We start from the raw sequence: 16,630 nt of genomic DNA, 5'->3' as shown, positions 1-16,630 counted from the left end.
AGTTTAAATCTTGAAGTCTAGGGAAAATAAAATTTTGAAATTGAAGGACAAAAAAAAAAAAAAAAAAAAATTGAGTCCCTGAATTTTATGCCTAACAAAACCCTAAAAATTGGTACATAATTTAAAGTTTGACATCCTATTAAAAAAAAAATTAAAGTTTAGAAGACACAAAGTTGAAAGTCTTAGATACTATTAAATACTTTTTAAAGTTCATAAACATAATAGATGCAAAGTGGAAAAGCTCAAATTCAACCTTAAATTTTATCCTCCAAATATTTTCATCTAACAAGTAACAAATTCAATATCAATTATTTATATCATCATTTAAAAAAATATATTTTTGTACATTGATATTCAATTTCAAATCGAGTCTAACTCAACTGACGTATAGTTTGTGTTGGCGACCAAAGATTCTGTAATTTAGATTTACATTAAAAAAAAAAAAAAATTCCATATGTGTCCCAACCAAAAGTCACAAGGCTCTTTCATTTCATCTCATTCACATATTTTTTTTCCCCTCAAATTTTAAAAACATGTGTTTGCTTCCTCTTTTTGGTTATCTATGGTTGGTGTTTATCTTGATGCTTTGTGAGTCGTTGGATTGTGTGTTTGATATTAAAAGCTCCAAAAAATTTCAAGGAAAAAGTATAGACTTGCAAAGATATCATATTATTTCTACGATATAAGGACCACACAAGAAGAAAACAAAAATCACTCCTCATTTTATATTTTATAATAATGTATCGAAGAAACTTATATTTTCCTAACTAAAACACTTGACATCATTATTAAAGAAATATGTATATTCTTTTAGAAATATTATAGAATTGACTATGAAAATTTGAAACGAGAACATAAATAATAACAATAATGATGACAAATAGTTTATTTTAGAAGTTCTTAAACTAGCCAAATTCGAACGTTGACATAATCATAGTTTGTGGGTACATGCTTTGATTAATATATCAAACTATAAGCTCATCCTGTCACCATTTAATCTGTTCAGAGATTTTAATCGACATGCTCGTAAAATTGAGAGACGTTGATTTTGATCAACAAAATTCACATGCACTAGCTAGTGGTGAAAGGGTTAGGCATGCTATAGAATGTGAAACAAAAAGATGGTTTGAATTACTTTGTCTTAAGTTAACCAAGCATTCAATCCCTTTGTACTTGTTATTTTCATACTCACACACACACAACCTTGTTAAAAAGTTGAAAGCAACAGCCCCATCCTTATTTATCATTTATCATCATCTTAGCTTTTCTCAAGCTCCTACCCCTTGAGCCTTGACCTTCCATTTTTCTCTCTCTTTAACTACTCTTTTCTCTTTCTTCTCTTGAATGCTTTAAACCAGACCAAGAATGACATCTTACTGATAGGTATATTTTAGCTAGCATGTGAATTTGTTAAGTCTTAACCAACAAGTTCTTTCTTTTATTTTATTTCTTAAATGCCTTCTAGGACTTTTCTTTTGCCTCCTTCACAATCTACTTTATTGGATTTTAATGGAATCTATGTCAGTGAATGAACTGGAAAGAACAAACCAATCCACTTCTGCTGCACTAGTTTGGGGAACAATCTCTTACCATTCATTCATTCACTACTCTCTCTTTCCTTTTCATTTAATTTAATTTTCCTCTCTCCCCCTCTCTCTCTTTTTTATTTTTTATTTGTTGGAACTTCTAAGTTCCAATCTTCTTGGAAGGCCAACATCCAACCACTTTCAAAGTAAGCATTTTTTTGGGTTGGCTTGCAATTTTGAGTAAATGGGGTTGGTTTATGGATCTTGTAGCTTCAAGGGAAAGCAATTTTGAGTCCCTTTTTTTTTTTTTCCCTTTCTTTTTTGGGTAGGGGAGCTTGAAAGAAATGGCATCATCTACATCAGGATCATCAAAAAGAGCCAGAGGAACTCATAATGGTAACACCCAGCCAGTTTCTTGTCTCGTAGATGGCTGCAATTCAGATCTAAGCAATTGTAGAGATTACCATAGGCGCCATAAAGTTTGTGAGCTGCATTCAAAGACTCCTCAAGTCACAATTTCTGGCCTCAAGCAGAGATTTTGCCAGCAGTGTAGTAGGTAATTTTGGGACTTTGATTTCCTTTTTTGGTCTTTTTCTCTTTTGCTAATCATGATATGTTTCTATTCTGTTCTCTGTCAACAACTTTTGAGCACAACCCATTATTTTATTCTTGAAGAAAAAAGCAACTCCAAGAATCATTTTTATGCTTTGCAAGAAAATGGGCAAGTTTTGGTTTTCCTTTTTGGATGAAAATGGGAACTGTTGGCGTTTTTGTCTGAAGAAATTTGTCCTCTTTCTGCATGGTTAAAAGTTTTTTCCCAGAACATTTGGCTCTGGAATTTGATGTGCTTTTGAGTCTTTTCATGAGAAAGTTTTCTGTGTAACAGTGTATAAAAAAGTTGAGAAAACTAAACGATGAAAGTTCCAAAACTTGCAGAAAAATTTACCCAATTTTGGTATCTTAAAGTTGTAGGCATTATTGAATTCCCATTTGCTCTGTTCTGCAATGCTCTGTTTTTCCTTTTTTTTTTTTTTCTCCCTTTTTCGTCCCATAGGTTTCATTCACTTGAGGAATTTGACGAAGGAAAGAGAAGCTGCCGCAAACGACTCGATGGCCATAACCGGCGACGGAGAAAGCCTCAGACTGACCCCTTGCCTCGATCTGCCGGTTCTTTCTCCTATCATCAAGGTTAGATTTTTTTTTGTTAATATTTTTTTAAGACTGATTTTACCTTCTACTTCTACTGTTTGATTCCTATAATAAAATTTAAGAAAAATGACCCTTTTTTTTCGGTGTTAGAGTAGGTGTGTTTTGGTCTCTATACTTAATTAGTCTCGATATTTTTTAAATAGATTCATTTGGTCTCTAAATTTTAAAAATATACATTTTTATTTATTGAATTTTTAAAAATAGATCTAAAAAATCTATGTATTAATTTTTTATATTATTTTAAATTAAAAATATATTTTTTTAGATTACCTCTTCTCTCTAAAATTATTTAATAAACATAATTTTGTAATTCAAAATTTCATATAATTATATAAAGTGAAAATAAAAAATAGTTCAAGACCTTGCTTATTCTTAAAAACTTGAAAACTCAGATTAAATGCACATATTCTAAAAAGTCATGGACTAAAAAGGAATGTTTTGAAAACTCAGGCACCAAAACACACATATTCTTCAAAACTCGGGATAAGAAAGGTAGTTTGTCCTAAAATTTACTTGCAAAAATAAGATAAATTACAATAACAATCTCAAATTTTCAAACTTTCTATTGTAAAAATGGAAATTAAAACTTAAGTATCGAGGAAATTTATTTGCAATTTTTCCAAAAAAAAAATCAAATTTTACTCATAAATTCTTGAAATTCTATTATTTTTTTAAGAGGTATTGTAATTAAAGTGTAGGGTGGGGGAATCAAACCTCAAACAACGAGGTTGATAGTATGAACGTTATACTAATTAAGCTACACTCTTGTTGGCATTTTCTTAAGATATTCGCCCTCCAAATATTGTTAGAAAACATTTTCTTAAGATACTTTTGTAATTAAGAAATTGTATTAATTGTAACATTTATTTTTTGATTTCATCAAATTACAATCAAATATGGATAAACTTTACAATCTTAACCTTAAAAAACATTTTCTTAAGATATTCTCCCTCCAAATACGGTTAGAAAATATTCTCTTATGCATACCATCAATTGTAAAACATGAGATTATGAGAACAATATGAAATTGATAAAAAAAGTTTAGGAAAATAAATGGTATTATATATATATAGTTGAATTTATGAATTTTGGTAAAGATTTTCAATAACTAATTTGTGAATTTATCAAAATTATTTTTGTGTAACATTTTATTTTATTGAAATTAATTAATAATTTTGCGAAGATTCTTACACTTTTTTGGGATTAAAATGAGGTAGTGAATTAGCGATATTTGAGTCGAAGTAAAAATGGTAACATTTTAGAGTCTAATTTGATTATCCAAGTTAATTGATTTGTTTTAATCTTTAAATTCAAGACTTGGCAAAAGGTAATTACTCAATATTAAAATTTTAAGCGCATGTAAATATTTACATTGGTTCATTCACATTTAGGTAAATTCGATATCCACGTAGAGAATGAATCAACATTTCTAAAATATTATAAAAGAATTCATAAAACATAGATGTATAAGTAACAAAATATTACAAAGTAAATTGAAGTTTATGGCGTGGTTTTGAATGGAGAAATCTAAAAACTAGAAGTAAGGTGCAATTGTTTCAGGTCCCCAGTTGTTGCCATTTACAAGCTCACAAGTTTTCCCATCGACGACGGTGAGCAGTCACGGGTGGTCATCTGGGGTCAGCGATGGCGCAACAGATCCCGCAGTCCACCACAACCGGAACCCACAACTAAATTTCCTCGAAAAACAGAGCCTATTTGTAGAAGCATCTGACCAAAGCAGCAACAACAACTACAAAGCCTCGCAGCCATTGGGGTTCTTGCACGGGGGACCGACAACTTGCCAACCCCTCCTTCGAACCATCAATACCCTGCCAGACAACGGTGACGGTGGCAGCGAAAGGAACAAGATGATTTACGACAGGTTCAAAATTGGAGTTAGTGAATCAGATTGTGCTCTCTCTCTTCTGTCATCACCACAGACACAGATTCAGAGTGATCATCAGCTACAACAACAACGTAACGTCGCCATTTCTATGTTGCACCCTTTAACCCATCCAAACACTTTTGATACTTCTGATTCTTCTTCCGGTCAGATTCCAAATGACATTCATCATCATCATCCTCCTCCTCCTCCTCCTCATGCGGCTCTTAATTTCTCTGGAATCTTCGGAATTTCCTCCGACAATTCTGGAAATCAATCCCCCTCTACTCTTCCTTTTCATTGGGAGTAGAAACCAGATTATGATCCTTTATCTGCAATTTTAATTTTCCAATTCTCTCTTCCGTAGACTCCTCTCCATTTTTAATATAAAACTCTCTCATTTCTTTTTCTTTCTTCTTGTTTATCTTGCACATTCAAGGATGCTTTTATATCTCAAGTCAATTACAAATTTATCAGTTTCGGTAAAGTTTCATTTGCAAGTTACATGCTAAGTTGGTGCCTCTTTTAGTACCAAATGAGAACATAAACTTTCTAACTCTAAAATAATATAAAATAATACATTTCAATTACTTATAGCTAACCTATACTAAGGTTCGACCATTTGGTGAGTTTAGTTTCAATTTTGAATATTCTCAATCTAGAAATTTAATTTGACTTAAAAATTGTTTGAGTCAACAAAAATCTCGATTCTATTTGGACAACTTTATTAACTAATTATTGTTTAAAAAACCATTTTAATTTCTACCCATTCATTTTTTTTTATGTATGAGGTTGGTTTGTCATAAGTTCGTATCTATTAGCATTCACTTTATTACAATTTTAGAAATATATTACATAGTGTCTTTTCTTGCTATATTGATAAAATTTAATTTTGAAAAACTAAATTGAAGAATTATTAAAAATACATAAACTAAATTTAAAATTTATTAAAAATACATGGATCAAAATGAACCACAAATTTTTTAGTTGAACTTATGTTAATTAAATTAAGTTTATTTTACATTAATTTTTTTTTTTAAATTAGAGAGATTAAAGTGAAACTTTGTGTAGCCTATAACAAAATTGAAATTTAATTTGATTTGATTTAAATCTTAATGTTACCGAAATTTCACCAAAAATCACCCCTTTCATTGCGGGTAATTTAAACTTTATAATTTAAAATATGTTTTTCCACAAAAAGATGAAGACTTTATTCTAATCCTTAGGCTACTTGTGCTATCATTTTGCTTCACTTTTTCTATGTTTTAATCTATAATTGTGTTCGTTATTTCACTGCTTTATGACAACTGACAAGATTCCGATCAAATTCGATGATGATGGCTACATATAGACCACTTACGTTGTAAATAACATATCAATTACGGTTCCTTGTGTTCTATTTATTCTAGTATTTTCAATAAGTTTGTTCAAGCCACTGGTAAATTAGAGTAATCCAATATGACCTAAATAATTTTCCTTCCACAGTCTAAAAGTAATGAAATACGAAAATTTGGTTTGTCAAAAAAATTCAATACTACGTCTAATTTCATGTAATTTTAGATTCTACTATGATATGAAGATTACACTATATCCCTTTTTCTTACACTAAAAATCTCTCAAGAAGGTGCAATAATTGCTATCTTCACTTCTAAGTACCGTAATGATAACCATTTAGATTAGAGTCAATAAACCTCAACAAACAACTAAGAATAGATGTTGATTCTATTGGAATAAATATTGTATTCTTAAGATCCTTTTTTTTTTTTTTTCGTGTTGTGTGAATCTTATAAGAAATTACTGAAATAGAAACAATAGTAATAATTAAGCACAAGACACAAGCAATCTTAATGTTAAAAATTTTCCTCAAAGCAAAGAATAAAAAATTACATATGGAAGTCCAAAAAATCCACTCTAACCAATAGTAGATTACAATGAGTTCTTTTTCCTATTCTCAACTAGAGATTCACAATAGATAGCTCAAGATGATAAATTTCAACATCATTACAAGAGAATAAACAAGAAAGATCTCATTTGAAGTAGTAGCCAATCACCAATTATAATTTCATTGCAGGAAGCTCTAAAAGAAATATCTACCATTTAGATTGAAGACCCTCGTGTCAAGAACATACCGTCAAAATTTTAGTTTGACCTCCAAAGATATTGAAAAACGGATGAACTTTAAAAAATTACACACCAAAAATAAAAAAGTTGTCCTCAAGAGTGTTATTATAACTTTTAAATAATTAGAAGTTAATTATATAAGAAGATTAAGCTAAAGTGAGTGTATTTCAACTATAGTATATTAGCGATTAAAAAGTTAAATATCGGAAAGATTAAAGTTTTGGTAGGAAGATTATAAATAATTTATAGTTAAAGTGTGACGTGGAAGATAATTCTAGAAGTTTTCGGGGAAAAAGAGGAAAAAGAAAAAGGTTGGCAGGGTCTTGCGAAAAGAAAAAGGTTGGTAAAGAAATACGAGGAGAGGTGTCAAAAATGAAAAAAAATCGGTTACCGAGGGGAAGAAAAGTCGAGGCAATAATAATTATGGAAAACGTTTGGGGAGCAATCTGCAAAAATTAGAAAAGTAAAGGCCCAAAAGACATTCAATTCAAAGAGAATCCAAAGGATCCTCAAAGACCAAATCTGCATTTTAAATTTTTAAGGAAAGAGTTTCCTAGGTGATTAATATCCCCTGTTTTAAGGTACATGCTATCATGCTAGACGCACGATCCAATCTTTCATCATCACATTGGTTTGTTGGTTTGTTTTGAAAGAGATAATCCAATCCTCTTATCATATTCCTTTTGAAATATGGTTATGCTAGCATTAAGACTTAGTTTAATAATTATTTCATCTTCTTATTTATGCTTTTACGTTGGATAAGCTTATAGATATTATTTCTATTAATGTTCTAAAAAATTATATGTTTTTAAAAATTAAATAATAATAATAATATCTTTTTAAAAAATCAACTTGGAATAAGTATATCTTTAATAAATGTAAAAAACATAACTGAAATTAAGAAAAAAAGAAACATACATTTCAAAACCATAAAATTGAAAACAAAATTTCAAATTGGGACTAAAATTTTGGTTATTATTGATAAAAAATGCTTACTTTATTTTATATGCAGTGATTCACCAACTAGGGGTGAATACTAAAACTGACCAAATTGAATCAAATTATATATATATATATATATATATATATATATACTAAACCAAATCGAATTAAATCTGGTTTGATTTAGTTTGGATCAAACAAATGGTTTGATTTGAAGTAATATATATTTTTAAGAGCTAACGAGAGAACAAACATACTTTAACATTTTATTTGGAAAAATGACAAAGTAATTATCCTTTTGAAAAATAACAAAACAAACTAGAAAAATAATAATTACAAATTTTCAAAGGTCCAAACTATCGCAAGTCATGCAAATGAGATGCTACTACCCTCTAAATCATGCAAATGAGATGCTACGTTCGTGATTTAGACAAATTCTTAAATACACCCTAATTCAAACCACATAAAATTATCAACATATTTTTAAAGGGTTAGGACATGTGTCAGAAAATTTCAAATTTGAAACTCAAATGTAGCCTATTCATCTTCCCCAAAAATCAAAAGCTCTTTTTCCATCAATTAAATCCATCATTGAATGAGTAACCTTCCATTCTCCCCTACCCCATGGAAATCCCAAAATAGTCCAACCTTTGATTATCAAGCTATTCCATTGTAAACCATTTGAAAGCTCTATCAATTAAAACCACAAGGAAACCGAGAATGAGAGTCTTGCTTCAAATGTTCTTTTCTAGGAAGCTTCAATACACAACCTTTAAACTTTCAAAACGCATGTAATAAGGATTCGAAAAAAGATTGAAGTTCATAAAACCTACAACGTAGCTATTTTATGAGGTTGATTTTGTAGATAAAGACAAGGAATTATGAACTAAACCCTATATTCATGTTTAAAACGAAATTAAAATAAAGATAATGATAAAGTCAAATCTAAAAATAAGAAGAATTGGTCAAGAACAAGATGTGTATCTATATATTTCATGTTTAAAACAAAATTATAATAAAGACAATGTTAAAGCTGGGTAGGGTAACATTTTCGTATAACAATTTTTTAAAAAAATTGTAAATATAGCAAAATCTATTAGCGATAAAAGTTAGTGATAGACTTCTATTGTTGATAGATTCTTACCAGTGATATAATCTATTCCTACCAATTATTATCTAAAAATTTTTTTGAAAATCATATGATTTTGGTTAATATTAATAGAAAAGAGAGATAAATATAAAAAGTAAGGTTTAGGAAAAGTAATATAATATATGATTTGAAAATTCAAATCAATATTGGAAGATTTATCCAACAATATATTTGCATGGAAAGAGAAAGTTAAATTCATAGTGAATATCTAAATGAAAATTAATAGAGCCCTAATTCTGAATTTGATGAATTATTTATAGTATAATTAATGAATGTTTAATTAATGATGTAGAAACAATATTTGAATAAATAATTTTCGTATATTAACTTGAGATTTACATAGGAAATTTATAGAAATAACGATAACCAAACTTCCTAATTATAGTCTAAATATATGCATAATACATAAATTAAAATATCTCAACAACCTCTCTCAAACTCAATGTGATAGAAACAACGTAGAGTTTGTGAGCGGATAAACTGAGGCAACTTAATGATAGATACATCAACACATGTTAGATCTGGGCGGGAAGCAAAAACCCATGAAGAATTGGAACACAAAGAACTTTTAGGCTAACAAAATCCACGAATTTCTGAGTTGAAAATAGAGATCTACGTAAATATCAGAAACTAAAACGAAACAGAGACTGAAATCTATGAAAAGAACTGAAACTCAAATGAACCCAGAACCCAATTAAGCTAAGGAACTAAACTGAACCAAACCAATGGAACCAACATTGATCTAGTTACATTAAACCGAACCAGTTTGGACAAACCAAACCGAAGGCCATAAAAAATATGGGCGTGGTTTCCTTCTTCTTCCTTGTATGAGACTCACGGTGGAGGATACTAGAGGGTGTAGTGGATGGGTTTGGGCGGGACGATGCAGATCGAGGCAGGGATAATGGCAAATTTGAGCGAGGCGGCGTGGCTTGGACGGACGAGCATCGAGTGGGGGAGAGGGTTTTATTTTGTAGCAGACCTGGGCGAGCATTGAGTGGGGGAGAGGGTTTATTTTGCGACAGATCTGGGCGAGCATTGAGGGTGCAGTGGACGAGTCTGGGCGAGCATCGAGCATTGAGTTGGCTAGAAATGGCTGGACTGTGGTAGGTCTTGAGCAGATCTTCGACGAGAACGGGTAACGAAGTGGATTGAGCATGGTCTGATCGAACAATGAAATGCACGACAAAGGAAGTGGATCTGACAGTGTGCAGCAATCTGAGGAGTGGATCTGTAACATCTGAGGGGAGGGTTTGGAGCAGATCTGGGGGTTACGAACACACAGATAGGCAAGGCTGAGCAGACTGGTTAGAAGACAAAACTGATGGTGGATGAGGAAAAGATTTGAATAGTAAAGGTGAAACGGAGTTGGGCGGTGGCAACGATGGTAGATCTGGGCTGGGGACGAGGCGTGAGTGGGTAGAGGTTGGGTGCGTGCGAACAGAGAGGGGTCTCATTGCATGGATTTTAATGGATCTCAGACGGAACCATGACGATAAATTTGGGCAGAGACAAACCTATCTGAACCCATGGTATGTCTGAGCGAGTGCTGGCAGATTGCGACTTGTGGTAACGAGTGAATCTCGTGGATCTACCTCTGTCAACAATCAATTCATAGAGGTAGAGGTCAAGTGGCAACGACTAGAATTCAAGGAGACGAAACCCAAAAAAAGGGCAGCGGCTCTGATACCATGTGGAAACAATATTTGAATGAATAATTTCTGTATATTAACTTGAGATTTACATAAGGAATTTATAGAAAGGACGATCATCAAACTTCTTAATTATAGTCTAAATATATGCATAATACATAAATTAAGGCTTAAATATTTCAACAAATTCTAGTGCAATTAAACTAGTGGTAAATATAAAACGTGAGATTTAGGAAAATTAATATAATATGAGATTTGAAAATTCAAATTAATATTTGAAGATTGAAAATTTTTAAATAAAAATTTGAATAATTTTAAAATTAAAGATCGAGTATTATGCCAAAATATCCACATGAAAAGAGGAAGCTAATTCATGTCGAATATCTTAATAGAAATTTATAAAGATCCAATTATAAATTCGATGGATTAATTGCAGTATAATTAAGATTAATTACAATGTAACTAAAGAAGCTGCGAAGGGCCTTTTAGGATTAACAAAAAAGAGATTCATGTGTCATCCATGTAATTTTCTATAATTCACACGTCATTCATGTATTTTGCTATACTTCTAAATTAAATTTCTATTTATTCCCTAGTTTTTAAAATGTTAGATTTTCACTTGAGTCTTGTTTCCCTTTGGTCCACATATTTTACTTTCGGCCGTAGTACTAGTGTCCACTATTTAATTAATAACAATTAAAATTAAATAGAATTTACTAATTTTTCATCGTTTTTAATATTAATTTTTAATTTCACTTCATAATTATTTAACACTAGAAATTAAAGTGAGTAATGACAAAAATTTAAGGACAAAAATGTTAGATATTGAAATCTAAAGACCAAACAAAAACCAAACCCAAAATTTAAAAGATGAAAAGTAATATTCTGGAACTTAAGTACCAAATAGAATTAAACTCAAAATTTTGGAGTTAAAAGTTTTAACCTTTTGAAACCTAGAGATCATAGGTAAATTTGACTCAAAACTTAATAACTAGAATTGTATCTTTTTCTCTAATTATTATAACTATATTGACTAAAAAAGAGAAAAAAAAAAAAAAACTTCAATTCGTGGGTTAAACTATTTAGTGAGTGACCTTTCATGTGCTAAAAATACTTCTCAAACTGTTTGGTTTTCAAGTACCTTAGAAACTCATGGTATAAAAACTCTAAATTTTCATAATGGTTAGAAGGGACTATACAACTTCTGTCACACTTCTTCCCAGATTACTTTTTTAACCAGGAAGAGATGTGAAGACAACAAATATCAACCCTCTTATGATATCTACTATCCACATATAACCTGTTCAACTTATTCACCCGCTTCTCCTGTAAACAATTGTGTATATATATATATATATACAACATACATAATCTCATAGCATAGCCTTTAAGGAAACAGTAACTCTATTCATCACCTGCTTGAGCCAAACTTACAAAAATATTTACAATAGGTACATATTGAAAAATCTCACTCAATACCTACTAGTATGTTTGCAAAACATTAGGGCAAACAAAACACAATTTCAGGATCTAAGAGAAACTTTGATCTATTTATAATCTGAGATAATGGCAGACTTACTGCAGTAAGTTAGGCGTCGAAAACTCGATCACTACTTAGGGAGAGAAAAACATTTGAAAATGTGAGTTGAGAAACTCAGTGAATAACTAGTTAAGTATAAACATGCTTGGAAGAAATAATTAAACTAGAGTAAAAAAACATGTTTTCAGAATCTCAATGGTAATAAAATATTCAAGTATACATTTCCATAGCTTTAAGTTAAGAGATAGTAAGGAAATCTAAAAGCTAGAAAACATGCTTAAATCTCATTACTCATAAATAGTTAAGAAACTTGTGCCAAAGCCTTAGTTGAGATAGAGCAAGCTCAGTACATTCAACGTCGATAACATTAGCTGATATAGAGTAATTTCAATACAATCAATGTCGATAACTCACATACGTGCACGTAGAAATGTCCTAAAAAGGCTAAACACCCTTACACACGATCCAAAGCCTATGTGTGCACCAAGGCAGGTTCCAAAGACTTATAATATACTACCACTGGACTTTCCAGATATCTTCATCTCTTTGAGTATCGAAAGTCTTAAATTAGGGTACATGATTCAATAATTCATAAAATTGTACTTTAACATCAAATAATATATACATATAAGAAGCATTAAAGCATGGATAACAACTAGCTTTCCTTAGAAACATATAAGTTCAATCATGCTAATAAATTGCAAGTCTTATAAACATGCTTAAATCAAAGCCTTTGGAAAAGTAGATCATGAGACTTATAGTAAATAAACCCTTTTCATCATAGCTTCAAAGCAAGCACTTTTTATCAAAAGAAATCATGCTTTGAAATTTTCAAAGAACTCATTTCTAAAAACATTTTGTCATTCACTGTCACTGATTAGCTTCCAATGGTCTGTAGCCTCTTCCAATCTCTATTTGGCCCGAAAAATGAATTAGTATCCCTTGGTTAACTTTTGAACAACCTTAAATACTTAATAACTTCTAAATATTCCAACCATTTAGACATGCTCTCTTAATTCCTAATTAATCCTTAAATTCCTATTTGAGTCCAAACTTAGTCATTTTTATAGCTTAAAATCTATAGCACTTCATTAATGGCCTAAAAAATTTCTTACCAACTCTAAACTCCCAAATTAGGCCAATGCCAAGTCCATGGCAGCTAAGCGCATGACAAGGGTAGATGTGGATACGCACATGGGTGCTTAGGCGTGCGCATAGAGCGTCCAGATGGATGGCAAGACCAGCCGCACACGTGCGTGAGCTAGGCGTGGAGGCGCACAGATCGGGCGTCGAACGAGCGTGCGATTGGTGTCGAGTGTGGGCGAGTGAGCACGACCGCGATCTTAGATATGGGCACTGCCGCACGCATTGTGGGTGTATTGTGCGCGACTGGCACATGCGCGAGACACCTCACTGATAGGCCAACTCCCCGCCTAGCTTCTTCAACCTCCGCCAGCAGCCCCCCTTCAAATACCTAATTTCCATATTAAATTTTTAATCCACCAAACACTACTTCCAGCTAATTTAATTCAATTTTTCTTTCCTTTGAACTTACTTATCTCCAAATTTGAGCTTCTAATTCCTCCCAAATAGCTCAAAATTTACCAAACTTCATAGCTTGCTCGACTTTGCTTAAAACTTAGACCAACCTCGAGTTTTCTTCAAATTTCAGCATCTTCCTAACTGAATTTCACCATGACAATCCTCGGTCTTCTTCTCCACGGGTCTTCTTCTCTTTGGCCCTAATTATTATAAATATATTTACTACAAAAAAGAAAAAAAAAAACTTCAATTCATGGGTCAAACTAAATTTAATTAATGACCTTTCATGTACTAAAAACACTTCTCAAACACTTCCGACACTTAGAAACTCATGGTACAAAAATTCTCAAAATTTTCATAATGGTTATAAGGGACTATACAACCTCAAAAACTTTTAATCCAAACTTTAAAATTACACAAATTTATATAAGGCTCGTTTGGATTAATTAAAGAAAAATGTAAGTTTCAAATAATACAATATTATTTAAATTCTTTTGATAAAAATGGTTTAAAATACACTTTATAAGTGTTTCAAAAACTATTTTGAGCGGTTGTCAAACATTTCAATATTTTTTTAAAAATGATTTATTTTCAAAATTAAATATTTGAAAAGTTAAACCAAACACATTCTTAACTTGTTCTTCAAATCCATTTCATTGTTAGTTGAATTGCTGCTAATTTATGTTGCAGAATCAAAATGTGGACATGAAAATCATTAGTGCAAAGCTTGGTGAGTACCCATCAATTTGCCCTTTCCCCATTACTTAAATCCTTTATATCAATCTTAAAATATTGTTCTATCTTTTTACATCATCAACCAATTTATTATTCAAGTACCCAAAATAGCTTGAATTTATGGCTGAAGAGACAGTGATTGTGGGTGCTGCCTGTGAATGCTTCTTGGCCAAAACTAAAGGAACAGACAACAAAATTCATGGGTTTTCACTTGGTGCTGTATCTTTGGTACTTGCAAGAGGGACAAGAACAAGCCTCGAGATCTAATACAGAAGAACGATATTATAAATCTATAAGTTTAGTCTCTAATCTTTCAAAACTTTCAATATCTATTTGAATTTTTATTTTTTATTTTTTTTCCATCTATCTTCACTTTGGTAATAGTGTCCACTTTAAGTGGAAATGAACTTTCATAGCTTTGCTTTTGAAACTAATGTCTCATATTAATTAATATAATTGTCTCACTAATATACTAGCAAATACGGGACTTTGTTTGCATTCCTAAGTTTTAACGAGTCTTTGATAGTCTATTTAATATTTTCAAAATTCATATACTCATTATTGAACACGTAATTGAAAGTCTAATATGTCCTTGTTATGAAATCGACAATTAAAAAACACAAAAAGGAACGTAGAGATAGAGAAGATCGACATACAAATATATGTGGTTCACTAACTACGTCCATGGGCAGAGGGAGAACAGTATTATTAAGAATAATGTTTTCAGAAAATTACATAAAAAAACAGTGCCTCTAGGATTAGAGAGTTTATATAGCGCACTACTCTAAACCTTAGGATTATAATCGTAAATAACTACAAATAAATAAATATGCTAAATACAAATTCTGAATAGGTTAGACACTTGCATGTCTAATAGCTTCATTTAATTCTAAAAAAATGTAAAATTGAGAAACTTATTACATACGAACTTGAAAGTTGGGAATAAACTAGAAATTAAGAAAAGTTGTAAGATTGCATAAAGTTGTGATTTAAAATTTGTGTTTGTTTGTTTGATAGGTGCAGAAGAAATCAAATTCCATTTCACATCATCTAGTGATACAAACCCATTTGGGCCTGAATTGAAAGAGCTAAGAGGCTCCAAAATTCACATGGCTCAATGCATTCTTGGAAGGAGAGATGATGATCAAATCCTTCGTGGTCATACCATTCTAAAGGCTCTTCAAGAAGAGATGTGATTGCCATTAATGTCTTTCTTTGTTTTCAAATAAAAAAAAAATGAGCCAACTTATTTATAAATATAATAAAATTTTACTGTCCATCGGTGATAGACTAAACATATATCACATAGATATCTATTACAGTCTATAATTGATAAACAGTAATATTTTGCTGTACTTGAAAATATTTTTAGTAATTTTATCATTTAAAATAATTATCTTTTTTGTTCCTTTCTTTCTTACTTAAAAATGTATTAACTAGAAAATTTGATGATTGAATATGATCGATTTTGGAAACTGATCCTTCGGGTTGGTTATGTGTATAAAGTTTTAGGGTATACTTTTCTACTCCCTAATTTCACACCCTTTTATAAATGTATAAAGTTTTAGGGTATACTTTTCTACTCCTGAATCTTATACATTTTTATAAATGTTAAATCCCATTAATATAGTAAAGTAACAACCATAAGCTTAATAAAGTAGTATGGTTAAAGTACAATTTTAGTCCATGCTTGCACGTTTGTCTATGTTTAAAACTTACGAGAACATCGTTCAGCCTTGATCGCAAGCAGTGACTTGGTTTCCTACAAAACAGAGTAGAAATATCCTCTTCTACCATCTTGATGATGTTAGTGGGTATAATTGCGATAATTTATATTTATTGTATTTCTGAGCTAATTTTCATACAATCGACGCATATTCCTTCACTTTTGGCCGCAATATCTGAATAAGGTAGCATAAATAACTTATTTGCATTTATTTGATCTATCAACATTAAAAAAATAAATCTAAAAGGTCTTTAAATTTTCTATTTCGTGTGCAAATAAATCAATGAAATTTTAATTTTGTGTCTAATAAGTTTTTGATCTATTTAACTTTTTTTAAAAAAAAAATAAAAAACAAAGATCTTTACTAGACACTAATAAGTTTATCTTTGTTCTTAATTTCACATAGTTTTCATCTTTCTCAACTAAATTATTGAATCCTAAGTCAAAATCTAATAAAGAAACTAAGTTTTAATTTTTTTTAATTCAATTTTCAAAATTAGGCTTGTTTTTCTTGTTTTTTTTTTTTCTAAAAAAAATACTAAAAACTAGAGATGAACAATTTCTCCACGGAGGCGGGGATTCCCGATTAGGCGGGAAATGGGGGA

General features: G+C 30.9%; 1 protein-coding gene across 3 annotated transcripts; it reads left to right on the top strand.

The window, feature by feature from the left end:
* The first annotated feature begins 1,252 nt into the window (after positions 1 to 1,252).
* LOC120082600 (squamosa promoter-binding-like protein 13A) lies at positions 1,253 to 5,027 on the top strand. 3 transcript variants are annotated; one of them, XM_039037848.2, is made up of 4 exons: positions 1,253 to 1,383; positions 1,856 to 2,082; positions 2,581 to 2,714; positions 4,296 to 5,027. In XM_039037848.2, exons 2-4 carry the CDS (start codon positions 1,871 to 1,873, stop codon positions 4,925 to 4,927), a joined length of 978 nt encoding a protein of 325 aa, XP_038893776.1. In that variant the 5' UTR covers positions 1,253 to 1,383; positions 1,856 to 1,870; the 3' UTR covers positions 4,928 to 5,027. The 3 variants fall into 3 exon arrangements, with proteins under 3 accessions (XP_038893776.1, XP_038893774.1, XP_090172297.1); XM_039037846.2 differs by lacking the exon at positions 1,253 to 1,383 and adding an exon at positions 1,390 to 1,732; XM_090316171.1 differs by lacking the exon at positions 1,253 to 1,383 and having other exon boundaries at positions 1,751 to 2,082.
* Positions 5,028 to 16,630: the final 11,603 nt, after the last annotated feature.

Source organism: Benincasa hispida, chromosome 8, assembly GCF_027475165.1.
Source record: "Benincasa hispida cultivar pf3 chromosome 8, pf3_genome.v1.1, whole genome shotgun sequence".
Classification (NCBI taxonomy): Eukaryota; Viridiplantae; Streptophyta; class Magnoliopsida; order Cucurbitales; family Cucurbitaceae; genus Benincasa; species Benincasa hispida.
This window is presented reverse-complemented; position numbering and strand designations above follow the sequence as displayed.

What these genes read in the sequence shown, in the direction of transcription:
- LOC120082600 (XM_039037848.2), top strand. Translation starts at nt 1,871, where the DNA reads ATGGCATCATCTACATCAGGATCATCAAAAAGAGCCAGAGGAACTCAT. An exon ending in TTTTGCCAGCAGTGTAGTAG is followed by an intron (nt 2,083 to 2,580) that starts GTAATTTTGGGA and finishes TTCGTCCCATAG; the next exon opens with GTTTCATTCACTTGAGGAAT. An exon ending in TTCTTTCTCCTATCATCAAG is followed by an intron (nt 2,715 to 4,295) that starts GTTAGATTTTTT and finishes CAATTGTTTCAG; the next exon opens with GTCCCCAGTTGTTGCCATTT.